The sequence below is a fragment of the Penicillium psychrosexuale genome (assembly GCF_028828465.1).
Source record: "Penicillium psychrosexuale strain IBT 29551 chromosome Unknown utg000002l, whole genome shotgun sequence".
Taxonomy (NCBI): domain Eukaryota; kingdom Fungi; phylum Ascomycota; class Eurotiomycetes; order Eurotiales; family Aspergillaceae; genus Penicillium; species Penicillium psychrosexuale.
The window spans coordinates 3,311,933-3,329,369 of record NW_026643187.1 but is presented as its reverse complement, the minus strand read 5'-3'; the positions used below and the strand labels follow the sequence as shown (position 1 = coordinate 3,329,369).

Below are 17,437 nucleotides of genomic sequence, written 5' to 3'. Positions count from 1 at the left end.
CTTTGCTCGGAATGAGAAGAACGGTGGGTTGAACGGTGGGTTGAACAGTGCGGAGATGCGGTGTCCAGGGTATCTCCACTCAGAGCTCTCCCTTGTTTATTATCTTTCTTGTTTACCTTTTTTGGCCTCCCGCCCAGATTGATATTCTATAGAAAGCAATAATATAAACTAGTATAGACGTTTTGAGATCTATCAACTGTATTTAACCCTAGGTCCACTATTGTTTTCTGGCCTGGGACAAGAATATCTCTAAACCCCCAGATCCGAGCTAAACTATTGAATCCCTTTGTAGCCTAACAGGTTGACTAGTCCCACTTAGTTCTGTTTTGTTCTTTATTTAAGGTAAACAAGTGTTAGTTGAGTTGATCCTATTTTCTATTCTATGTAATATTTAGTGATGTTCTTAATGTTATTCAATGGATCGGTAGAAAAGATCTTCTTTTCTCAGTGTTAGATGAATCCTTCGTCCTCGGTCCCACATATATAGCTGCAAGGCTCCCAAGGTAGATCGCCAACTACCAAAAACAGCCAAATACATTGACCCTCGAGAATTTCATTGTGCTGGCTCCAATAATATCGTCGATATATTTTTAACACGCGCAAGGGCGAGAAGTCCTTGATTGCCCAAAAAAGAAAAAAAATGAAGAATTGAAATACGTGGGAACCCACATATGTATTGTTCTGTCTAACTCCTAGGATATTGTCTCCCTCAATAATGAATTTTACAGTAAAAAATATGGAATGCACATGCTCTTAAATAATCAGTCTCTCGAATGAGTACTTGCCAACCGCCTTGCGGCGCAAGTAACCAATCTCACGACTGCTGCGATGCTTGACCTCACCCGTGGATTTTTTAATCTTAGTGCGGGACACGTCATTGGAAGCAGCCTTGAGTGACAGCGGTAGCATTTTGCCACCAGCATCGCCATCGTAGCCATCCTCTCCCTCGCCGGGACGGGTGAAGACAAGCAAGTCGGCGCCATTGAGTTTCTCGTAGCGGACTAGGTGCGATGGACCGGCCTCGGAATCCATCTTGGTCAGGGCATCCTCGGAGGTAGTAGCGGGGGTGTCAACTTGATCCGCGAAGCGGAGGTACTCGCACAAGACACCCTTGAGATAGGTTGCCTCTTCCACTCCTGCAAGCGCGGCGGAGACTTCAGACTTCATGTCCGCAATCAATTCCATTTCACGACTAGCAGCGGCAGCGACTGAGTCCTCAAAGTCACCCGCTGCGGGGACGGCCGAGATCCAACCGGACGGACCCACGGCATCCACAGAGGCAGTGATGAGGTCAATGATGACATCGAGAGAAAGAGTGGGAGTAATTTGGTCGAGAGTAATAGGTGTTGGGGGGTTTTCAGTGAACCGAGAAGTGTAGCCTCCGGTAGCGAGGGAAAGACGGAGATGGTGAACCATAGAAATAAGTTCTGTCCGCGAGAGATTGGAGCGGAGGGAATGAACGACAACCGACACGGGCTGCGAGTGAATCTTTGAAAGGGAGGTATTCAGGCCAGCGAATATATCCTTTAGGGTTGCCGTTTCGGCCCCTAGCTGTCTTGAAAGTTCCTGGGTGGGAGTGGCAAGATCACCGTTTGTGATCGCACGAGCTGTTTCCTCGAGAGTTCCAGAGTGCGAGCGTGCCTGGTTCAAGAAGGCCTTGAGCGCGTAGGCCAACTCATCGGAGGAAATCAGAGTTGGTCCCTCAAGCACTTGGTTGACCTGCTTCAAGGAGGGATCTGAATCGAGGAGAGCCTGAATGAACGAGCCGGTGGGGAATGGCTGCAAAATGCGTGGCTTGCATGCACGACGGAGCGCAATCTCAACATTGTCGAGTGACAGATGTCCCAAGCGAATAAGCCAGTCACAAGTAGTCGGGGGCCACATGGCAACACGGAGTTGAGATGAAGGGGAGGCCGACATTGTATCATCTGTGGCAGACTCCTCCACAGCGAATATTTTGGACAGCAAGAAAAGAGTTGCTTCGGGGTTAACATACTGCCCGCGCACTGGGAGCGTTGTTGAGGCATCCGATGTGCTGAAGTAGGTCAGGACCGCATTATCAAACAAGTCAATGTTCTTCGTCTTGGTCGCCTTCTCCACCGTTTTTGTGAGCTGTGTCCATTTCTCAACTTGCTCCGGTGATGTAAGCCGAAGAGAGGCCATGTTGTCAGATCGGTGCTTCTTTGATGAGATATCCCACTGTGCACCAGAAGAACCAATACCTCTCCCGATAGCATCGATGAGCAGGCTATCTCTGGTCCGCTTCAGCGAAGAGCTGGGCGCACTAGGGAGAGAGCTCAAGTCAAAAGCAATAAGGGTATTGCCCTTGGTTGCGATAGCAATCCCAAGTTTGGCGAAGTAGCTGATGAAGTTTGTGGGAGCCTCTGGGGTCGACCCAGTGCTTGACAAAAGATCACCGGCTGGAATGCTGCGCTGCACAGAATGGTACTGAGTATCATATACCGCCACAAGAGATTTTTGGGCTCCAATCACAGATTGGGGAGAAATGCGCATGACCGAGGAGAATTCCTCATCTTCAAGGACGAATTGCGATGTGACACAGGGAGAGTACTGGGAGAGGTCAACGTTGATGAAACCCTTTTCGAAAGAAAGGCTCAATCCTGCTGAGCCAGAATGGAAGCTCCATTGCATAGCATTGCCATTGGTGGCTTCTAGGCCACTCACATCCGGGATGTGGAAAGTTTGCAGATGGCGTAGGCGCTGACTTTCGTCCAACCCTGACTCTGACTTCGCATGCGCGGGGACTGAGAACATCTGCACAATGATGTCTTTGAGGGAGACTCGATCGGTATTCTTCGGTTGGGATACCAGAAGCAAGATAGATGGCTCGTTGGTTCCTGAGGTTGTCAGATCGCCCAGCGCCAGCAATGCCAAATCCTGTCGTCTTTTGAACAAAGCCTTCTTTGCATCATCAAATTCAACCAAGAAGCTGGATTGAACATTGTGAGTAGAGCAAACCTTTGCAATCTCACTGTGCTGAATACTCCATCGTTGGGTTTTTAGATCTGACGACAGTCTACGCACACGACCATCCTCGTGGACAGCCAATATATCAAATGGATCCGTCTCTCCTTCGGCATCGGTACTAGAGGGCACAATTCCCACAAAAGTTGTGGGGCTGGTCGAGTCGGTCACGGTGGTAGTCGAAGAAGAAATGACCGGAGCACTTGAGCCGCTGCTGCCGATCTCCTCCACAAAGCACTTGATCTGATGTTCGGGCTTCGTGACAGCAGTATAAGTCTGTCTTCGGACTGTTGATTTTTTTGACAGCTTCCTGCGAACTGAACATGGGCGGCAAGAGAAAGTAGATTGCGGTGGGACGGCGTAGGAAGTCACGAGCTTAGGTGTTTGAACCTGGTGAAGATTAGTGTCAGATGCAACTGAGGTAGCATTGGATAATGAGCAAACATACGTTGTAAATGTTCACAGCCTCGCCATCTACGGCAACTGCGACTTCATAGCGTTTGCGTTTTTTCGCATCGGCGAGACTGAAGACATCACCGACGCGGGTTTTGCCAGTAGAAGCGTGAAGGGGCCGAGGCAATTGCGCCAGGACAGATGGGGACTGCAAATCCATGACGAACGGAATACCAGGAATTTAAAATGACTTAAGTTCCTGTCCTTCAAAGCGTGTGATCTTTTCCATGCAGACCCATCCAATTTGGAAATCTGAAAAATTTTCGGGATTACATCGGGCCGGTATATCCACCCCTAGGCTATATCAGGGCTAGCGTTGGTACGTGCGGCAGTCAGCCTGACATAAGCAATTAACGCGCCCTTCGCGTCGGACGTGTCTGAAGCTATGGAGATCGGCCTTGACTTAATTCTTGCTTCATGTAATCGCACCACACTTACCACCGAAATTCTGTCATTTCAATGCTATATCTGAGATATCGCTTGCTCCCTGGCCTCTCCTCAGGGATCAACTGACTGTTCACATGAGCATCATATCAAATCTACCGATGGCTATGGGAACCGACGAAGAGCAAGTCATACATCCCTTTTTCCGACAAGGTCAGAATGTGTCCTATAGCTACAGGTGACTCTGAGCTTACAATGTCTAGAATTTGGTGTCTCGGTCAAATCTACACCCTCGAATGAGCCAATCTTGCCTGTGAATTCCCACGTACACGAGCCTCGACCGATAAGCAGCCAAAGCTCCACGCACGAGGAGGGGCTTCAGGCCCCGGGGAATTACAATTCGGATGTCTCCAACATAAACAATGAGAGTTCTGCGGATCTCGACGAAGACCTGAATGAGCACCGGAGAAAGAGGCGAAGAACGAACAAAATTCAAACAACCGGATCCACTACTATTTCCAATTCAGGTCTGGCAGAATGGCTCGGTTATAGTGTGACAAACAATACGCCTTTATCAACTGATAATCCTCCCGAGACCGAAATCAATGTGTCTACACCTCCCCCCGACGGTCCGCTGGTGGAGACCCAACTTGTTGAAGATGAAACTCAATCATTGACACCATCCGAGAACGGGAAACCAAAGGGCCGAGGTGCAAGAACCTCTGCAAGGCAGAAAATTCTCAGACTGAATTCGAAGGGAGGGCTCCTGTCGTCACCCGCCTCCAGTCCTCCTCAAGAGGCGAAAAAAAAGGGAACTACAGGGAAGCGAAGGAAGCCGCGAAAAGCTGAGCGCAAGGTGGTGACGATAAAGTATAGTGTTGCCACAGAAAAGAACATCGGAAAGTTGATCGATGATATCCAAGATAGTCGAGCCGTTCAAAAGCCCCCTGCCACTATACCATCCGTTAAGCCGTGCAAGAAGGAAAGCCAACCCCGAAAGCCCACACACCCGTTTTTCAGCAAGAAATCAGCACAAAAACCCGGGCCCGAGAGTTTGAATGGATCTCAATCGGACAATCCAGATAGCAGCGCGAGCGTACCCTCAAGCCAAACTACAGCTGGGGCACCAGATAAGAAGCGGGTAGTTGCAGCTTCGGGAAGCTCCTTTACTAGCTTCCCCCGTCGTGTTTCTAAGTTTCCCGAACTGCTTGATCCCCTTTGGCCACCGCAGGATCTCGTGCACGTTAGAGACGCTCACCCACCTTCAGATGTTGATGACCGTATCTGGCATACTGCCCAGGACCGAAAAAAATCGAAGATTGCAGCTATCTCAATTAGAGATGACGAAAACGTCCTTCTAGCTGGAACAGCTGAAGCAAGGAGGATCGCCCGCCTGTCCAAACAGGACTACGATGCCCTGGCTATTCTTCGACATCCCATGCGACATGTTGCCAGCAGTCAAGTCTTGCATACGGCAATGGAAAGACAAATGTCGTGGTCCTCGCCAAACGGCAAATTTCCTTGGGATTCTTCTAGTCTCCCTCTTGCCAAACTTCGATCGGGACTACTCACATCAGTTTCAGCTTTTGATTGTGCAACCTACGAACCACAGCTCTGGACACACAAATACGCCCCTGAGTCAGCTGAAGACGTCCTTCAGCTTGGCCGTGAACCACAGGTGCTTCGAGACTGGCTACGGCATCTCAAAATCACAGCAGTGGACACCGGAAAATCATCAAAGGAGAATGCAAAAGCGAAATTGAAGCGGGAAAGAAAGGCGAAGAAGCGCCAGAAAACCGATAAACTCGATGGTTTCATTGTATCAAGCGAAGATGAGGTCTCTGAGATGGACTGTCTCTCTGGCTCAGATGATGAGTTAGCGGGCGGCGTGACCACAACACCTCGAAGGACAGTCGTCCGGTCGGGCGACATAGCACCTGGTTTACATGGAGTAGAAAGAAAGAATCCAATGACCAATGCGATTCTTCTTAGCGGTCCGGCTGGCTCCGGCAAAACCGCTTCTGTCTATGCTGTTGCAAAAGAACTTGATTTCGAAATTTTCGAGATAAATGCTGGAAGCCGGCGAAGTGCTCGGGATATGCTGGAACGCGTCGGAGATATGACGCAAAATCATCTTGTTCATCTCCTCAACGAATCCGAAAATTCAACAGACAACAAAGATTCCGCCAAGCAAAATAAGCTGAAGAGCTTTTTCAAAGGCTCATCCTCAAATTCCAGCAAGCCGGTCTCCCGGTCTGGCGAACCTAGCCCTAAGCCCGAAACTGCGCCCAAACGCCCCCGGGAGCAAAAACAATCTTTGATCCTGCTTGAAGAAGTCGATATCCTTTTTGAAGAAGATCGTCAATTTTGGAGTGGTGTCCTGACTCTTATCAGCCAATCTAAACGGCCCATCGTCATCACCTGTAACGATGAGAGTTTAGTCCCTACCCAGGATATGTCCCTTCATGCCATACTACGATACCAAAAGCCTGCTCCCGACTTCAGCGTCGATTACTTGCTGTTGGTTGCCGCCAACGAGGGGCATATTCTAAAGAGAGAGGCCGTTACCAGACTTTATCAAGGATCCGGATTGGATCTTCGGAAGTCACTGATGAATTTGAACTTCTGGTGCCAGATGGGTGTTGGTAGCGAGAAAGCGGGTTTGGATTGGCTACTTCCTATTTGGCCACCTGGGTCAAATGTGGATCATGATGGGGATCGACTCCGGGTTCTGAGCCTCAACACATACGAGCGATATATGGGCTGGCTCAATCGTGATATTATTGTGGCCCAAGGTTCGTTGGGTGAAGAGACGGAAATCATCCACAACAGTCTTCAATCGTGGGGCCTGAGCCTGCAAGATTCTGAAGACATGGCTGGGAAGAATGAAGTTGAAATTCTGTCCCCTGGTCAATTTCAGTCTCTTTCCAAGACAACGCAACTTGACATGTTGTTCCGGGAAGCAGACTACTATGATATGAGAAGCTCTCTCGACATCCTTTGCTCCAATATTTCCACGGACGCGAGCAATGTAAGTGTGATCGATAAGTCCACAGAAACGCCAGCTAATAATTGAATAGGATGCTATTGATATATCCGCCCCACCACCGCCAGAAGGCTATAAATCCAACTATGTTGACGATTACCCACTCCTGCACACAGAGCTGCGAACGGAGTATTCATCATTCAGTGAAGCCGTCGGCACTACCTTCGATGCATTGATAAGTAGAACTTTTCGTCCTCCAACTACCGAGGATCTGGCATCTTCATATGCGACCCGAGCCTTGAACAAAGCCATCATTTCTGCAATGCCCCCGCAGACCCCTCCATCGACCCTCCCTCAATTCCAACGCATCTTTGAACCTATCATGCGTGCCAACTATTCAAACCCTACACCAACCGCCCGCCACGCCCCCTCATTCGAAAATGGACTCGCACCGATCACGGAAGACTTGGCTCCGTATATCCGTGGCATCATGGTCTTCGACGGTCGCCTCCAGCAATACCGCGAGAGACTGTTTGCACTCACGGCGCAGGAGAACGGGCGCGGCGAGAAGCGTTCCCGCACGACACGTGCTAGTCGTGCGGCCCTCGAAGGAGGCGACAAAGCCTCAACGCGCAAAGAGAGGTGGTTCGCTACAGACACGCCTTACTACAAAGTGCAAGCCACCGCAGGGCCAGAATGGCAGAATGTCTTGTTCCAAATGGGGTATTTCCATGTCCAACCTGCGGTCGAGCCATCCCCCGAGCGCAGTGACCATGTCTTGGAGGGCCAGGTCATAGAGAATGCCGAGTGATTGGTCTCGTGTCTTGTACACGATCCAATGTATTATTTATGAAAATGATTTCAGTGATGTAGCTACCTGTTTCAGTATCTACAAATGTACTACTTACTTACTATTTATACCAGTTTAGGTTTTGAACATAGACATTTATCTACATCGTTCCAACCCGCCGTGAATATTGTGTAAAGTGGGAAAAAAAAATATTCGCTATTACGTTATGGCTTCAGATCGCTCGAAAGTCATAAAAATACATACATTGGACAAAAGAACCTTGAAAACTAGCAGGTTCGCCCATAAGAAGAAGCGCCGAAAATCGAAGAAACCGTCCTGACCCGCAGGAACCTAACGCAAGTCAGCACCCAACTTCAGCTTGGTCATATCAAACCATCAAGACTTACAGCAAGAAGCATATCAAACCCCGCACTGACTACGAAGCGACCCGAGCAGCCACCGGCTTCGGCACCTCAGGATTCGGGAACTGAGCAAGGTGATAGGGGCCGTGATCCTGCTTGAAATCAAAGATTGAATCGGCAGAGCTGCGCCGCGACTCAGAAGCATAGGCACCTCCTTTCGATGGTGGTGGTGCTCCTCCCTCCGTGCCAAATCGCTGTGTTGCGTAGCGAGCATAGAAGCCAGAGCCGCGCTGGCGATCTTCTAGGTCTTCGCGGTCATCGCGACGTATGCGCTTGTGGTATAGAACTACCAGGACGATAATGGCGACTATAAGGAGACTGATATATAGTTAGTTCTGCCGTGGTTGAGTATGGAGGATATAAGTATGTATAGCAATGGACTTACACCCCTGATATCGCGGCGGGAATGCCGACGGTTATTGCTGAGCTGGTGGGCTTTGTGCAGCTGGACATGGTTTCGTCGCCATTGCAGTCGCGACGAAAGACGGTAAGGAGTGTGGGGAGCATGGTGGTCGGTTATAGTCAAAGTTAAAGAATGTATTTGATGAGGACCAGGAAATAAAAAGAGTGAAGGGGGTTCTCAGATCAGAAGGGATATAAAGGAGTGTGGGGGAGAAATCTCCAAGTAAGTGAATAATAAGTGAATCACACAATGTCTTAGAGAAGAAAACAGAAACAAACCAAACGGGCTGGTGTTCCAGAGTGTGTATCGCTTCTTATAACCCTTATTCGATGTGCGGAGTTCTCCGTACGAATTGAAGAAGTTGATTCGTCCCGACGAAGAGATTAAAAGGGGGTGGCTGATATTGGTTTCTGGTTAAAATATGGGGTTACATCCCTCATTCTACGTGCCGTTGACATCTTTAACGTTAATTAATAGTACTAGTATGTATAACATATCCGCTATTATATAGAAGAGCAGGGAACACTCTTCTCAGTCTGCTTTGTTTGACTGTGCAGGAAATTAGTTAACTATGCCCAGGTGCTAGCACCTGAGACACAACGCTAGCAATAGCACCTCAGGCACCAATATGATCTGTCATTCCTCAACAGGCCTAGCAGCATCTAGCTTAGCCAAGATCTCACTCTTCGGCACCTCATCACCCCACTTCTTTCGCGGGTGCTCAAAAGTCGATGCAATCCGACCATAAGAGATTCCCCCAAGTTGACCAACCGGCCGCAACTTCTCCAAGTCAATGTGACTATAATCCTCATTGGCCGTGCCCTCCTTGACCCAGAACCGGGTAGCCTTAATGAGAACAGTAGCTGCAAGGCTCATGCCAGGCTGTTGGTAATCCGTGAACTCCTTGATATCAACCACCTTGCCTTCGATGTTGAACACTGACTCGGCGACGCGAGATGGCTTCACAGTACTCGATGGCGCCTCATGCAGACCGGTTATATCCCACTCTGACACGCCATATGGAGCATCAATAGAGCTTGCGTTCACTGCTTCGATCATGTTCTCCGACACCGTGTTGATCACACACTCCCCAGTCTCTTGGAGGTTGCGGTAGGTGTCTTTGACTCGACCGGGTCGAGACGAGAACCCCACAATGAACATCGGGGGATCGTGGTCGATGACTTGGAAGTAACTAAATGGGGAGAGGTTCTTTTGACCCTTGGAATTGACGGTGCTCAGGAACCCTACCGGTCGAGGTGCAATCCCCGAGACAAGGAGGCGGTAGTTGTTGATCATCGGGCGATCTGAGGCGTAAGGGTCGATTTCATGATGTTTTTGCGTCAGGCTGGCTCCATTGTCGGGTACCCCTTGCCCATACTCCCAGTTGGGATTTGGCGATTTTGTTACTTCGATGGGCTTAGAATGATCAAAGTCTGGGCGTTTGGCTTGGATCTCGTCGAAATTGCCAGTGTCTTGGACTACTTGGTAGTTTGTTTGTGCCGTTGCGGTTTCAGCATCTGATGCCACGGCCGTTGCTGAGGAACTCATTCTCAGTTGGTTCAATGAATGGCGCCCAATGCGAGGTAAGATCGGAGTAAAATTCCAAGTCCTGGAGTCAAATTAGATACTGGCCGGGCTTGCGAGCAAAGGTTGACATACTGGTTGGATATAAAGCAGCCAATTGTTCTGGTACGAGACATTATAGAGGAATAAAAAGAATTTGTAGATCAACAAGATTGAATGCGACCGTGATGCTTGTTTCAACTATTTGATATTTCTTTTAAGATACTGAAGAAACGTCGGGTGCGTCTTCCGATAATTTCACGATAAGATCGAAAGGACAGAGTCAACAAGGAAGTTTCTAGTTGCAATATTGTCAGAATCTAGGATGAATACCGTCATTTTTTCATCCTTGATTCTGACAAAGATCAATAACAAGGACCCTCCGACTGTGTCGTAAACTAGACCAAATTCGCTTCGCGTACGAAAAGACCAGACTCTGCTTGTTCTGCAATTTTGAACTTCATGAATTCTTGTGAAAAGTCGTATAGTTTATTAAATCATTGCAAGACATCAAACCCCAACAGATTGCATGATCCCCTCCACGTCTAATTGATCTGCAAGATCCAATAATTCCCGCGGTGGGAGACTGACTGATGAATTGAGTCCCAGTAGATCCCACTCAAACTCCTCGTGATCGAAGCTATAAGGTTCTTCATTAATTTCATTATATTCATCCAGGTTGGCTTGCGGCAAAGGATGATTTGCCAATTTTGGCGTCAAAGGTGCGAGTATTTGCTCTAATTGCTTGAGTTCAAGCCTGCGAAGTGGTGCAGCTAGATTACCCTTTGCAATGAGTTTATCGAGCACTAATGCTAGGTTGTCACACCAAGTATCGTTCGAGATCACCGATGGGGCAATCGCGCGGATCAGGTAGAGAACAAAGGCAGAGGACGATGCGTCTTCGATTTGGAATGGTAAGAATGCGTCTGTATGTTGGAATTAGTATTAATGTGTTTCAACACAGCTAGTAAATCGTACCCATCAAGTCATCATCAGCTAAAGTACGAAGGGTCTGAAGGATAGTCTGGGCGGAATCGGCGCAGCATTGTAGCAGGGATGCAACAGGCGGTGCTAACACGATCGTTTGGGGTTTTTGTTTCTCTGTTCGTTCAATGTGCATGTGAAGTGCGCACATCACTAGCGGTCTTGTTGTAAGTACGATACACTGCTGCTGTTAGTTCATGGTGAGACCAGTAGTTCGGAAAACACCCACATGATGATGAGCTAACATCAATCGAATCGCCATCTTCGAAGCACGGCTAATTAACCCGTGAAAATGAGCATTTAAAAAGGCAGTCAGGTCGTATGATAGTTCGGCCATGCTATGAAGAATGGACTGTGTGCTTCGAACGAGAGTGTCATCGGAATCGTTTCCAACCCCGTAGACGGCTAGATTTTGTTAGCATTGCATCAAACTCCGATCAACCAAAAGACTCAGACTCACTTGTCAGAATAGTGGCCATAAGCCGGGAAAGCCGAACATGCAATGTTAAATTAATCTGTTCTACCGAATCATCCATCTCTGCCGGCAATTTAACTGTGATATCCTCATCTCTGATTGAACTTGGGGCGCCAATCAAAGCGGAGAATTCTCGGTCCAACATATAAACCACCCAAAATATTGTTCTGCATCGCTTGGAGAGCTCAGGTCCACATATCTCCTCAGGTACATGTCTGTGTATTCCTTCAATTATACAGCCTCGTAAAGCATGCCCAATCTGTTCACGTATTAGGTACTTCAGTTCCAGTGAGAGACGAAGAAACCTACATGTTGGAAGGCAGCCCTTCTCATATCTATTGACTGAAGATACACTGCCCCTAGGCTGAGTGCTTGGATACAACCCAAGGGATCTTCGTCAACTCCTGACAAATCTGGCAACAGAGCCATGGCCCGAGATGCGTATTGATGACCAGGCGGTGTTCCAGAAGAATTCTTCTGTGTCAAAAATGCTTTTCCAAAGGCAAGAACAAGTAAATATTGACAGTACCAAGGTCTGTTCGAAGCAGCTTTCGCTGGTGGGTCCCGGTAGAATTCATGGAGATCTTGCAAATAAGCATGTTCATCAATCATAAAAGAAAGAAAGCCGAAATAGAACTTGACTGTGTTGAACAAGAAGAGTGCATAGTCCAACGGCGGCAGATTAGTGACATCAGGTACTTCATCTGGAGGATATGGCCGCCAGGTCAACCTGAAAGCCACACCATCAATATGAAATGGATCTGGTGGACAATTCGATTCTGGCACCTTTCTTCCTATCAAAGCAAGGACACGACGACAAAAGGACCACGACGATGTCGGCCCCATATACCCTTCGATATCCGAGTCAGTAATGAGCTAGAGCTAGAGCGAGACGATAGACTCAACACTCACAAAATCGGCCATCTGGTGTTTGGGCAAACGATGGATCTCGGTCAACTAAAGGATTTCGAGAGAACCTTGATCGTTGATTGTCTTGTTCACTCTCGGTCTCATGATCTCTCTGAGGGGTCCCTGGGGTATGCAGGGACGGCCCCATCCCTGAAAGCGAACCACGATCAACACACCAAACACATTTTCAGAAGATGGCTACAGCATACCAATTGACATTGAACGCCATCCAATATCTGCTTGATTGTCTAGCAGTGTGCTGGATGCTTGAGGGGTCGGAGGAACATCAACATTATCATCGCCTGTAAATAGTGTACCTCCTAGACTGTGATCAAAAGCTACCGGGAGTCCATGTCGCCCGGAGCTTCCGCTTCTGGATATGTGCTCCTCTAGCTCTCGCAAGTACCTAGTATATATTAGCACGTATAGTGCAGCTAGTTGGCGCTACTTACCGTTCCGACACGGAGACCCGGGCCTCTTCCACCGGAAAGTGACAATGCTTCTTCTTCCGCGCACATCTTGTGCAAGGGCTGACCCCGGAGCATTTAACCTTCATTGATCGACATCGCTCACAGCTTTTTTATAAAATGTGAGTCGGGTATTCTATTTTGGGGTCAATTGATCAAGATGACTTACGCCCTCTGGCACTTTTTTGTTCTTGCCTGGCTAGGTGTTACAGGCATGCCGGATTGGGACGCCGAGATGCTGTATAGAATAGGTATGAAGATAGTCTATGCTCCCGGGGCGACTGTCCGATATCAATTGTTGCAGGCTGCGGGGTAGAGACGAGACAGTTGGTTCAATCCGTCGGGATGCGCTTCCGACTTTACTTATCGGAGATAACAGCGCATCGTCTATCATGACCCATCACATGATTGGTGAGACCCTAACGGGATTGACTTCGCCTTGATCTATTCGGCTTCGTGCATGAACTGCGCATAAACATATTGAGTAACAATGGTCTGATTGGTTATCTTGTGCATTAAGTATCTAGCCACTAAAATATGTTCGGGACTCATCCGACGATCCTTCGCCACACTTCACGACGCAATGCGGTCACCATGTGCTGCGTTCGTTCCACTGCCCCGCGATTCTCGATTGCTCGCCGATGGAGATATCCCATACACTCAGAAACTGAGCCCCAAGTCATGCACTTAAAAGCCTTTGGCACAGTCAAGTTGGCAGCAGATGATTGTTCGAGAGCACGTTCGTAGTTCTGCACTAGTTCACAACTGAGCTCGTCGGCCATGCCTTGGATTTGTCCACATTCCAGCATAACTGTAGGTTTATTTGCTAGAAGCCTATTTTGGTGCGTGGCAATCGCTTTGGTTGCACTCGCGGCGTTGTGTGTGGCAAGGAAAAGAGCAGCCTTAGGGAATGGGAGGTTCTCCTTGCCAGCAGGCATATTCTGGCAAAGCATGGTGTCTGCGATGAGATCGTAGGACCGGTCTGTATCAGCCTGGGTATCATGGATGAGAGAGCGTGTTTCATGCTCAATATATGCCCCTCGAACTAACTTGATACCCAGAGTCCAGCCCTCTTGTGCAGCCAAGGTAAGATGGTGGTCAAGGTTCACCTTTGATCCCTTGAGGTAGCCCTGAATAGTATTGTAAATAATTGGTGTTTGCGATTTGTTATGTTTCCGCATCACTTCAATCGCCCAGTCGTCAAGACCCTTTTGCAAGACTTGTTGCTCTGCATCCAACCAGAGACGTGAGCCCTGCTTTTCTGTCGCAATGCAAATCTCATCCACGGCTTTGACCATAGCCTCTGGCATAGGCTTTCGCGCTGCCATTGCGTTCACTGAAATAGGGCCGGCACCTGTCAACCTAGCAAAGGAATATCAGATCCCATAGGACAAGAATCCAGGGCTTCACACTTACTTCACGGCAAGGAAGTCACCTGGACCAACCATACGCAGTGTCTCCAATGTTCCCTCCTTCCACTCGTCAATCATCTGATAGCACTTGTCGCTGTATTGTGATTTCCGATATTCATCGGTCGAGAGCTTTTCATCATGATCCAGCACTATCTCTTTCGAATATCCCAATATGACACCTTGATATCCCATCTTCTTGATATCTGCCACAGTCTTCGAGACTTCCTTTCTGTTCACTCCAGCACAAAAGTGGTTATAGACCGTCCAGCGAAGAAACTTGTTCAGAAGGAGGTTCCGATCTGGGTTCAATAGTGGTGATTTCGATGTCGCAAGGACGCCCATCACGGCTAGGGCAGGTTGTAAGAATAACTTGGATGTCATCAAGGAAGTCAAAATCAAAGACCGTAGCAAGAGTTTCGTTGGGATTCGGGCCATAGATGAGACTTCGACGGGCGGTTTGATTGCTGGCATGGCGGCATCAAGGAAGTGAGATTTTGTCGAATGAAGTCGACGAGCTAAGTTCGGTGAGACTTGGACTGATAAACCGTGAGGGGGTTTTATAAGAGTAGAGCGAGATAACATTTTGGTTATAGTCAAGAACGCAGAGAGGTGAGTCTAGCGCCGCGCTTGTGTCTTATATGAAAGAGTTCAGGCTAGCAATAACTTCCGTTCAAGCTAGATCGGTACCACAGAATACTTTTGAAGCAACAACCACTTCTTATATCTCTGTATTACTTTATCAGACCGCTACTATCTAACCAACTATCCGGTCACTGATAGTCAGCCGATCATGCATCGGAGTCATCCTCCGATGGAAGGAGGGGTTCCCGGACAAGGAATCCTGTCCCGCGATGCCAACTCATCGTTGCCTCTGCGGGGATTGTGCTATCGTAAATAGGGTAGAAAGGCAGCTCCGTGAGTCTTATTGCTCGAGTTCCAGCACCGGCCCGGTTCGAGGTTGCAGTTTTAGTTTGCGTTACGTTTCATAGATAGACGTTCCTAAGTGGGGTTGGCCAGTGATGGTCTTATTGTGCACTATTTGACTTTCAGTGTTATCAAGCGCTCATGTATATTTTACTTCGGTGATGCGGTTCCGATGTTAATTCAGTGCCATCTGGTGATTCTCAGAAGTCGCTTTCAAGCCCCGGGACATCACCTTGGAAGTACCATCAGTAGTATCGGAATATGTTCACTCTCACCTCCATAGGGGAGAAAAATGATATGTAAAATTAAGCGAAAGAACATCAAAAGACATTGAAGTATTGTTATTGTTGTTGCATTAGCGTCGAGTTATTGCCTACATATATTTAAGACAGTGTGGGGATATGCAGAAGTTCAATTTATATCGTTCGAGTCATAAATTATATCTAAATTTTCCCTCCTTAAACCTCGTTTGAAGGATATGTGACCTTTTCCAGAGGCACAAACTCTTCCTTGATTGTGCGAGCGCTAACGAATCGCTGCAGATGCGCCATAGTGCCAGTCTTGTCATTTGTACCCGAGTCGCGGCTACCACCAAACGGCTGCTGAGCCACAGTAGAGCCGGTGCACTTTGTATTCAAGTAGAGCATGCCAGCCGCGTGCTTGAGAATAGTCTGCGCTTGCCGGCTGACATAGGGGTCCTTGGCGAAGATACTCCCGGTCAATGCATAGCGAGAAGTTGTATCAACCAGCCTCAATGTTTCCTCCCATTCAGCATCTGGGTAAACATAGACGCCAAGAATGGGTCCAAACAGCTCCTCGGACAAAATCTTATGGTGGGGGTTGGAGGTGCGATAGACGGTGGGATGGACGTAATAGCCCTCTGTTTTAGATGCCTTTCCGCCAACGATAAGGTCCAGCTCCGAGTCGCTCTTTGCGTCCTCGATGAACTTGTTGAGTTTGTCAAATGAACGCTCGTGAATAACCGGGTTAATGAAATTACTATAGTCTTCGACATCCCCCACCTTGAGAGCTGCGGTCTCTTCTGCCAGGACCTTTTGGAACTCGGGCCAGACAGACTCTGCAACGTAAACACGCGAGTTGGCAGAACACTTTTGACCTTGGTATTCAAATGCTGCTCGGATGGTGTTCAAAGCCGCGCTTCTCACATCTGCAGATGGATGGACGACGCCCCAGTTCTTGCCACCGGTCTCGCCGACCACTCGAGGGTAGGAGTTGTAGATACCGGCACCAATGCCATCACCGATCTTCTTCTGGATACCCTTAAACGTAGTAGTGGCCCCAATGAATGTTAGGGCGCCAAACTCGGGCCTCTTGAGGATAGTGTTGGTGATTTGCTCGGCATCACCGGGCAAAAACTGGATAACATCCTTAGGCAGACCGGCCTCAAGCAAAATTTGATGAAGCAACCAGCTAGCATGAAGCGCCGAGTCCGAAGGCTTCCAGATAACGACATTTCCAAGTAATGCAGCAGGTCCAATAAGCGTTGCTCCGAGTGCAGTGAAGTTAAATGGAGAAATGGCGTATGTGAAACCCTCGAGCGGGCGATACTCCATCTTGTTCCAGTTTCCATCGAGTTGGACCCTAGGTTGCTGGGAGTACAACGCCCATGCCTCTTGGATATAGTGGCGGAAGAAATCGGCCGTCTCGGCAGCGGCGTCGATCTCTGCTTGCCATATGTTTTTTCCTTGGCCAAGCATTGTGGCTGCGACCATTTCTGAGCGATATTTGCCGGTGATGAGCTCGGAGGCTCGAAGAAAGATGGCGGCACGATCTTCGAAGGGGGTAGCTTCCCATGCGGGCTTTGCGTTGAGGGCTGCATCGATGGAAGCGTTGACTTGCTCTGGGGTAGCAGAGGCGTAGTTCGCGACAATTTCGCTGTGCTTTGAGGGGTTTGGTTGGGAGCGGGATTCCTTAGTAGTGATCTAGTATACGTGAGTTGCATGTCTCAAGTTGGTATCCGTGATTTTTAACATACCTCTGAGCCATTAATAGTGATAGGAATTGTGAACGGGAATTGTCCCTTGAGTTTCTTGATTGTCTTGGTCAACTCAGCTCTTTCTGGAGAACCTTTGGCGTAGTTGAGCTGATTTCTGTCAGTCAAAGTTCAATTATGTACTTTGATATTGCTCACCATCTTTTCATTCTCGAATTTGGGAGGGTTCAGCATGGTCAAGTATCGCCTTGAATATCTATCTAGAGTGCGAGGCTTGAGACAATTCAGCCTCGCTCCTCGAGTAATAGTAACAGGACGCATATTGT

The 17,437-nt window shown here is 48.4% G+C and overlaps 8 protein-coding genes across 8 annotated transcripts; 1 reads left to right on the top strand and 7 right to left on the bottom strand.

Annotated features, from left to right (window-relative positions):
- Nucleotides 1-753: 753 nt before the first annotated feature.
- On the bottom strand, nt 754-3,598 carry N7518_002449 (uncharacterized protein; the record flags this gene model as incomplete). The annotated part of the gene is made up of 2 exons (XM_057183377.1): nt 754-3,375; nt 3,434-3,598. 2 exons carry the CDS (start codon nt 3,596-3,598, stop codon nt 754-756), a joined length of 2,787 nt encoding a protein of 928 aa, XP_057044827.1.
- Nucleotides 3,599-3,983: 385 nt separating this feature from the next.
- Nucleotides 3,984-7,619, top strand: N7518_002448 (uncharacterized protein; the record flags this gene model as incomplete). The annotated part of the gene is made up of 3 exons (XM_057183376.1): nt 3,984-4,035; nt 4,086-6,853; nt 6,903-7,619. The coding sequence occupies 3 exons, from the start codon at nt 3,984-3,986 to the stop codon at nt 7,617-7,619; spliced, it is 3,537 nt and encodes a 1,178-aa protein (XP_057044826.1).
- Nucleotides 7,620-8,034: 415 nt separating this feature from the next.
- On the bottom strand, nt 8,035-8,527 carry N7518_002447 (uncharacterized protein; the record flags this gene model as incomplete). Its single annotated transcript, XM_057183375.1, has 2 exons — nt 8,035-8,338; nt 8,406-8,527. The coding sequence occupies 2 exons, from the start codon at nt 8,525-8,527 to the stop codon at nt 8,035-8,037; spliced, it is 426 nt and encodes a 141-aa protein (XP_057044825.1).
- Nucleotides 8,528-9,059: 532 nt separating this feature from the next.
- On the bottom strand, nt 9,060-9,971 carry N7518_002446 (flavin reductase family protein; the record flags this gene model as incomplete). The annotated part of the gene is made up of 1 exon (XM_057183374.1): nt 9,060-9,971. The coding sequence occupies one exon, from the start codon at nt 9,969-9,971 to the stop codon at nt 9,060-9,062; it is 912 nt and encodes a 303-aa protein (XP_057044824.1).
- Nucleotides 9,972-10,496: 525 nt separating this feature from the next.
- Nucleotides 10,497-12,502, bottom strand: N7518_002445 (fungal specific transcription factor domain-containing protein; the record flags this gene model as incomplete). The annotated part of the gene is made up of 6 exons (XM_057183373.1): nt 10,497-10,912; nt 10,965-11,151; nt 11,200-11,375; nt 11,431-11,704; nt 11,755-12,296; nt 12,358-12,502. 6 exons carry the CDS (start codon nt 12,500-12,502, stop codon nt 10,497-10,499), a joined length of 1,740 nt encoding a protein of 579 aa, XP_057044823.1.
- Nucleotides 12,503-12,552: 50 nt separating this feature from the next.
- On the bottom strand, nt 12,553-13,037 carry N7518_002444 (Zn(II)2Cys6 transcription factor domain-containing protein; the record flags this gene model as incomplete). Its single annotated transcript, XM_057183372.1, has 3 exons — nt 12,553-12,760; nt 12,807-12,929; nt 12,991-13,037. 3 exons carry the CDS (start codon nt 13,035-13,037, stop codon nt 12,553-12,555), a joined length of 378 nt encoding a protein of 125 aa, XP_057044822.1.
- A 332-nt stretch (nt 13,038-13,369) lies between these two features.
- Nucleotides 13,370-14,704, bottom strand: N7518_002443 (putative proline oxidase Put1; the record flags this gene model as incomplete). Its single annotated transcript, XM_057183371.1, has 2 exons — nt 13,370-14,183; nt 14,238-14,704. 2 exons carry the CDS (start codon nt 14,702-14,704, stop codon nt 13,370-13,372), a joined length of 1,281 nt encoding a protein of 426 aa, XP_057044821.1.
- A 911-nt stretch (nt 14,705-15,615) lies between these two features.
- N7518_002442 (L-glutamate gamma-semialdehyde dehydrogenase) lies at nt 15,616-17,432 on the bottom strand (the record flags this gene model as incomplete). The annotated part of the gene is made up of 3 exons (XM_057183370.1): nt 15,616-17,100; nt 17,154-17,261; nt 17,310-17,432. 3 exons carry the CDS (start codon nt 17,430-17,432, stop codon nt 15,616-15,618), a joined length of 1,716 nt encoding a protein of 571 aa, XP_057044820.1.
- Nucleotides 17,433-17,437: the final 5 nt, after the last annotated feature.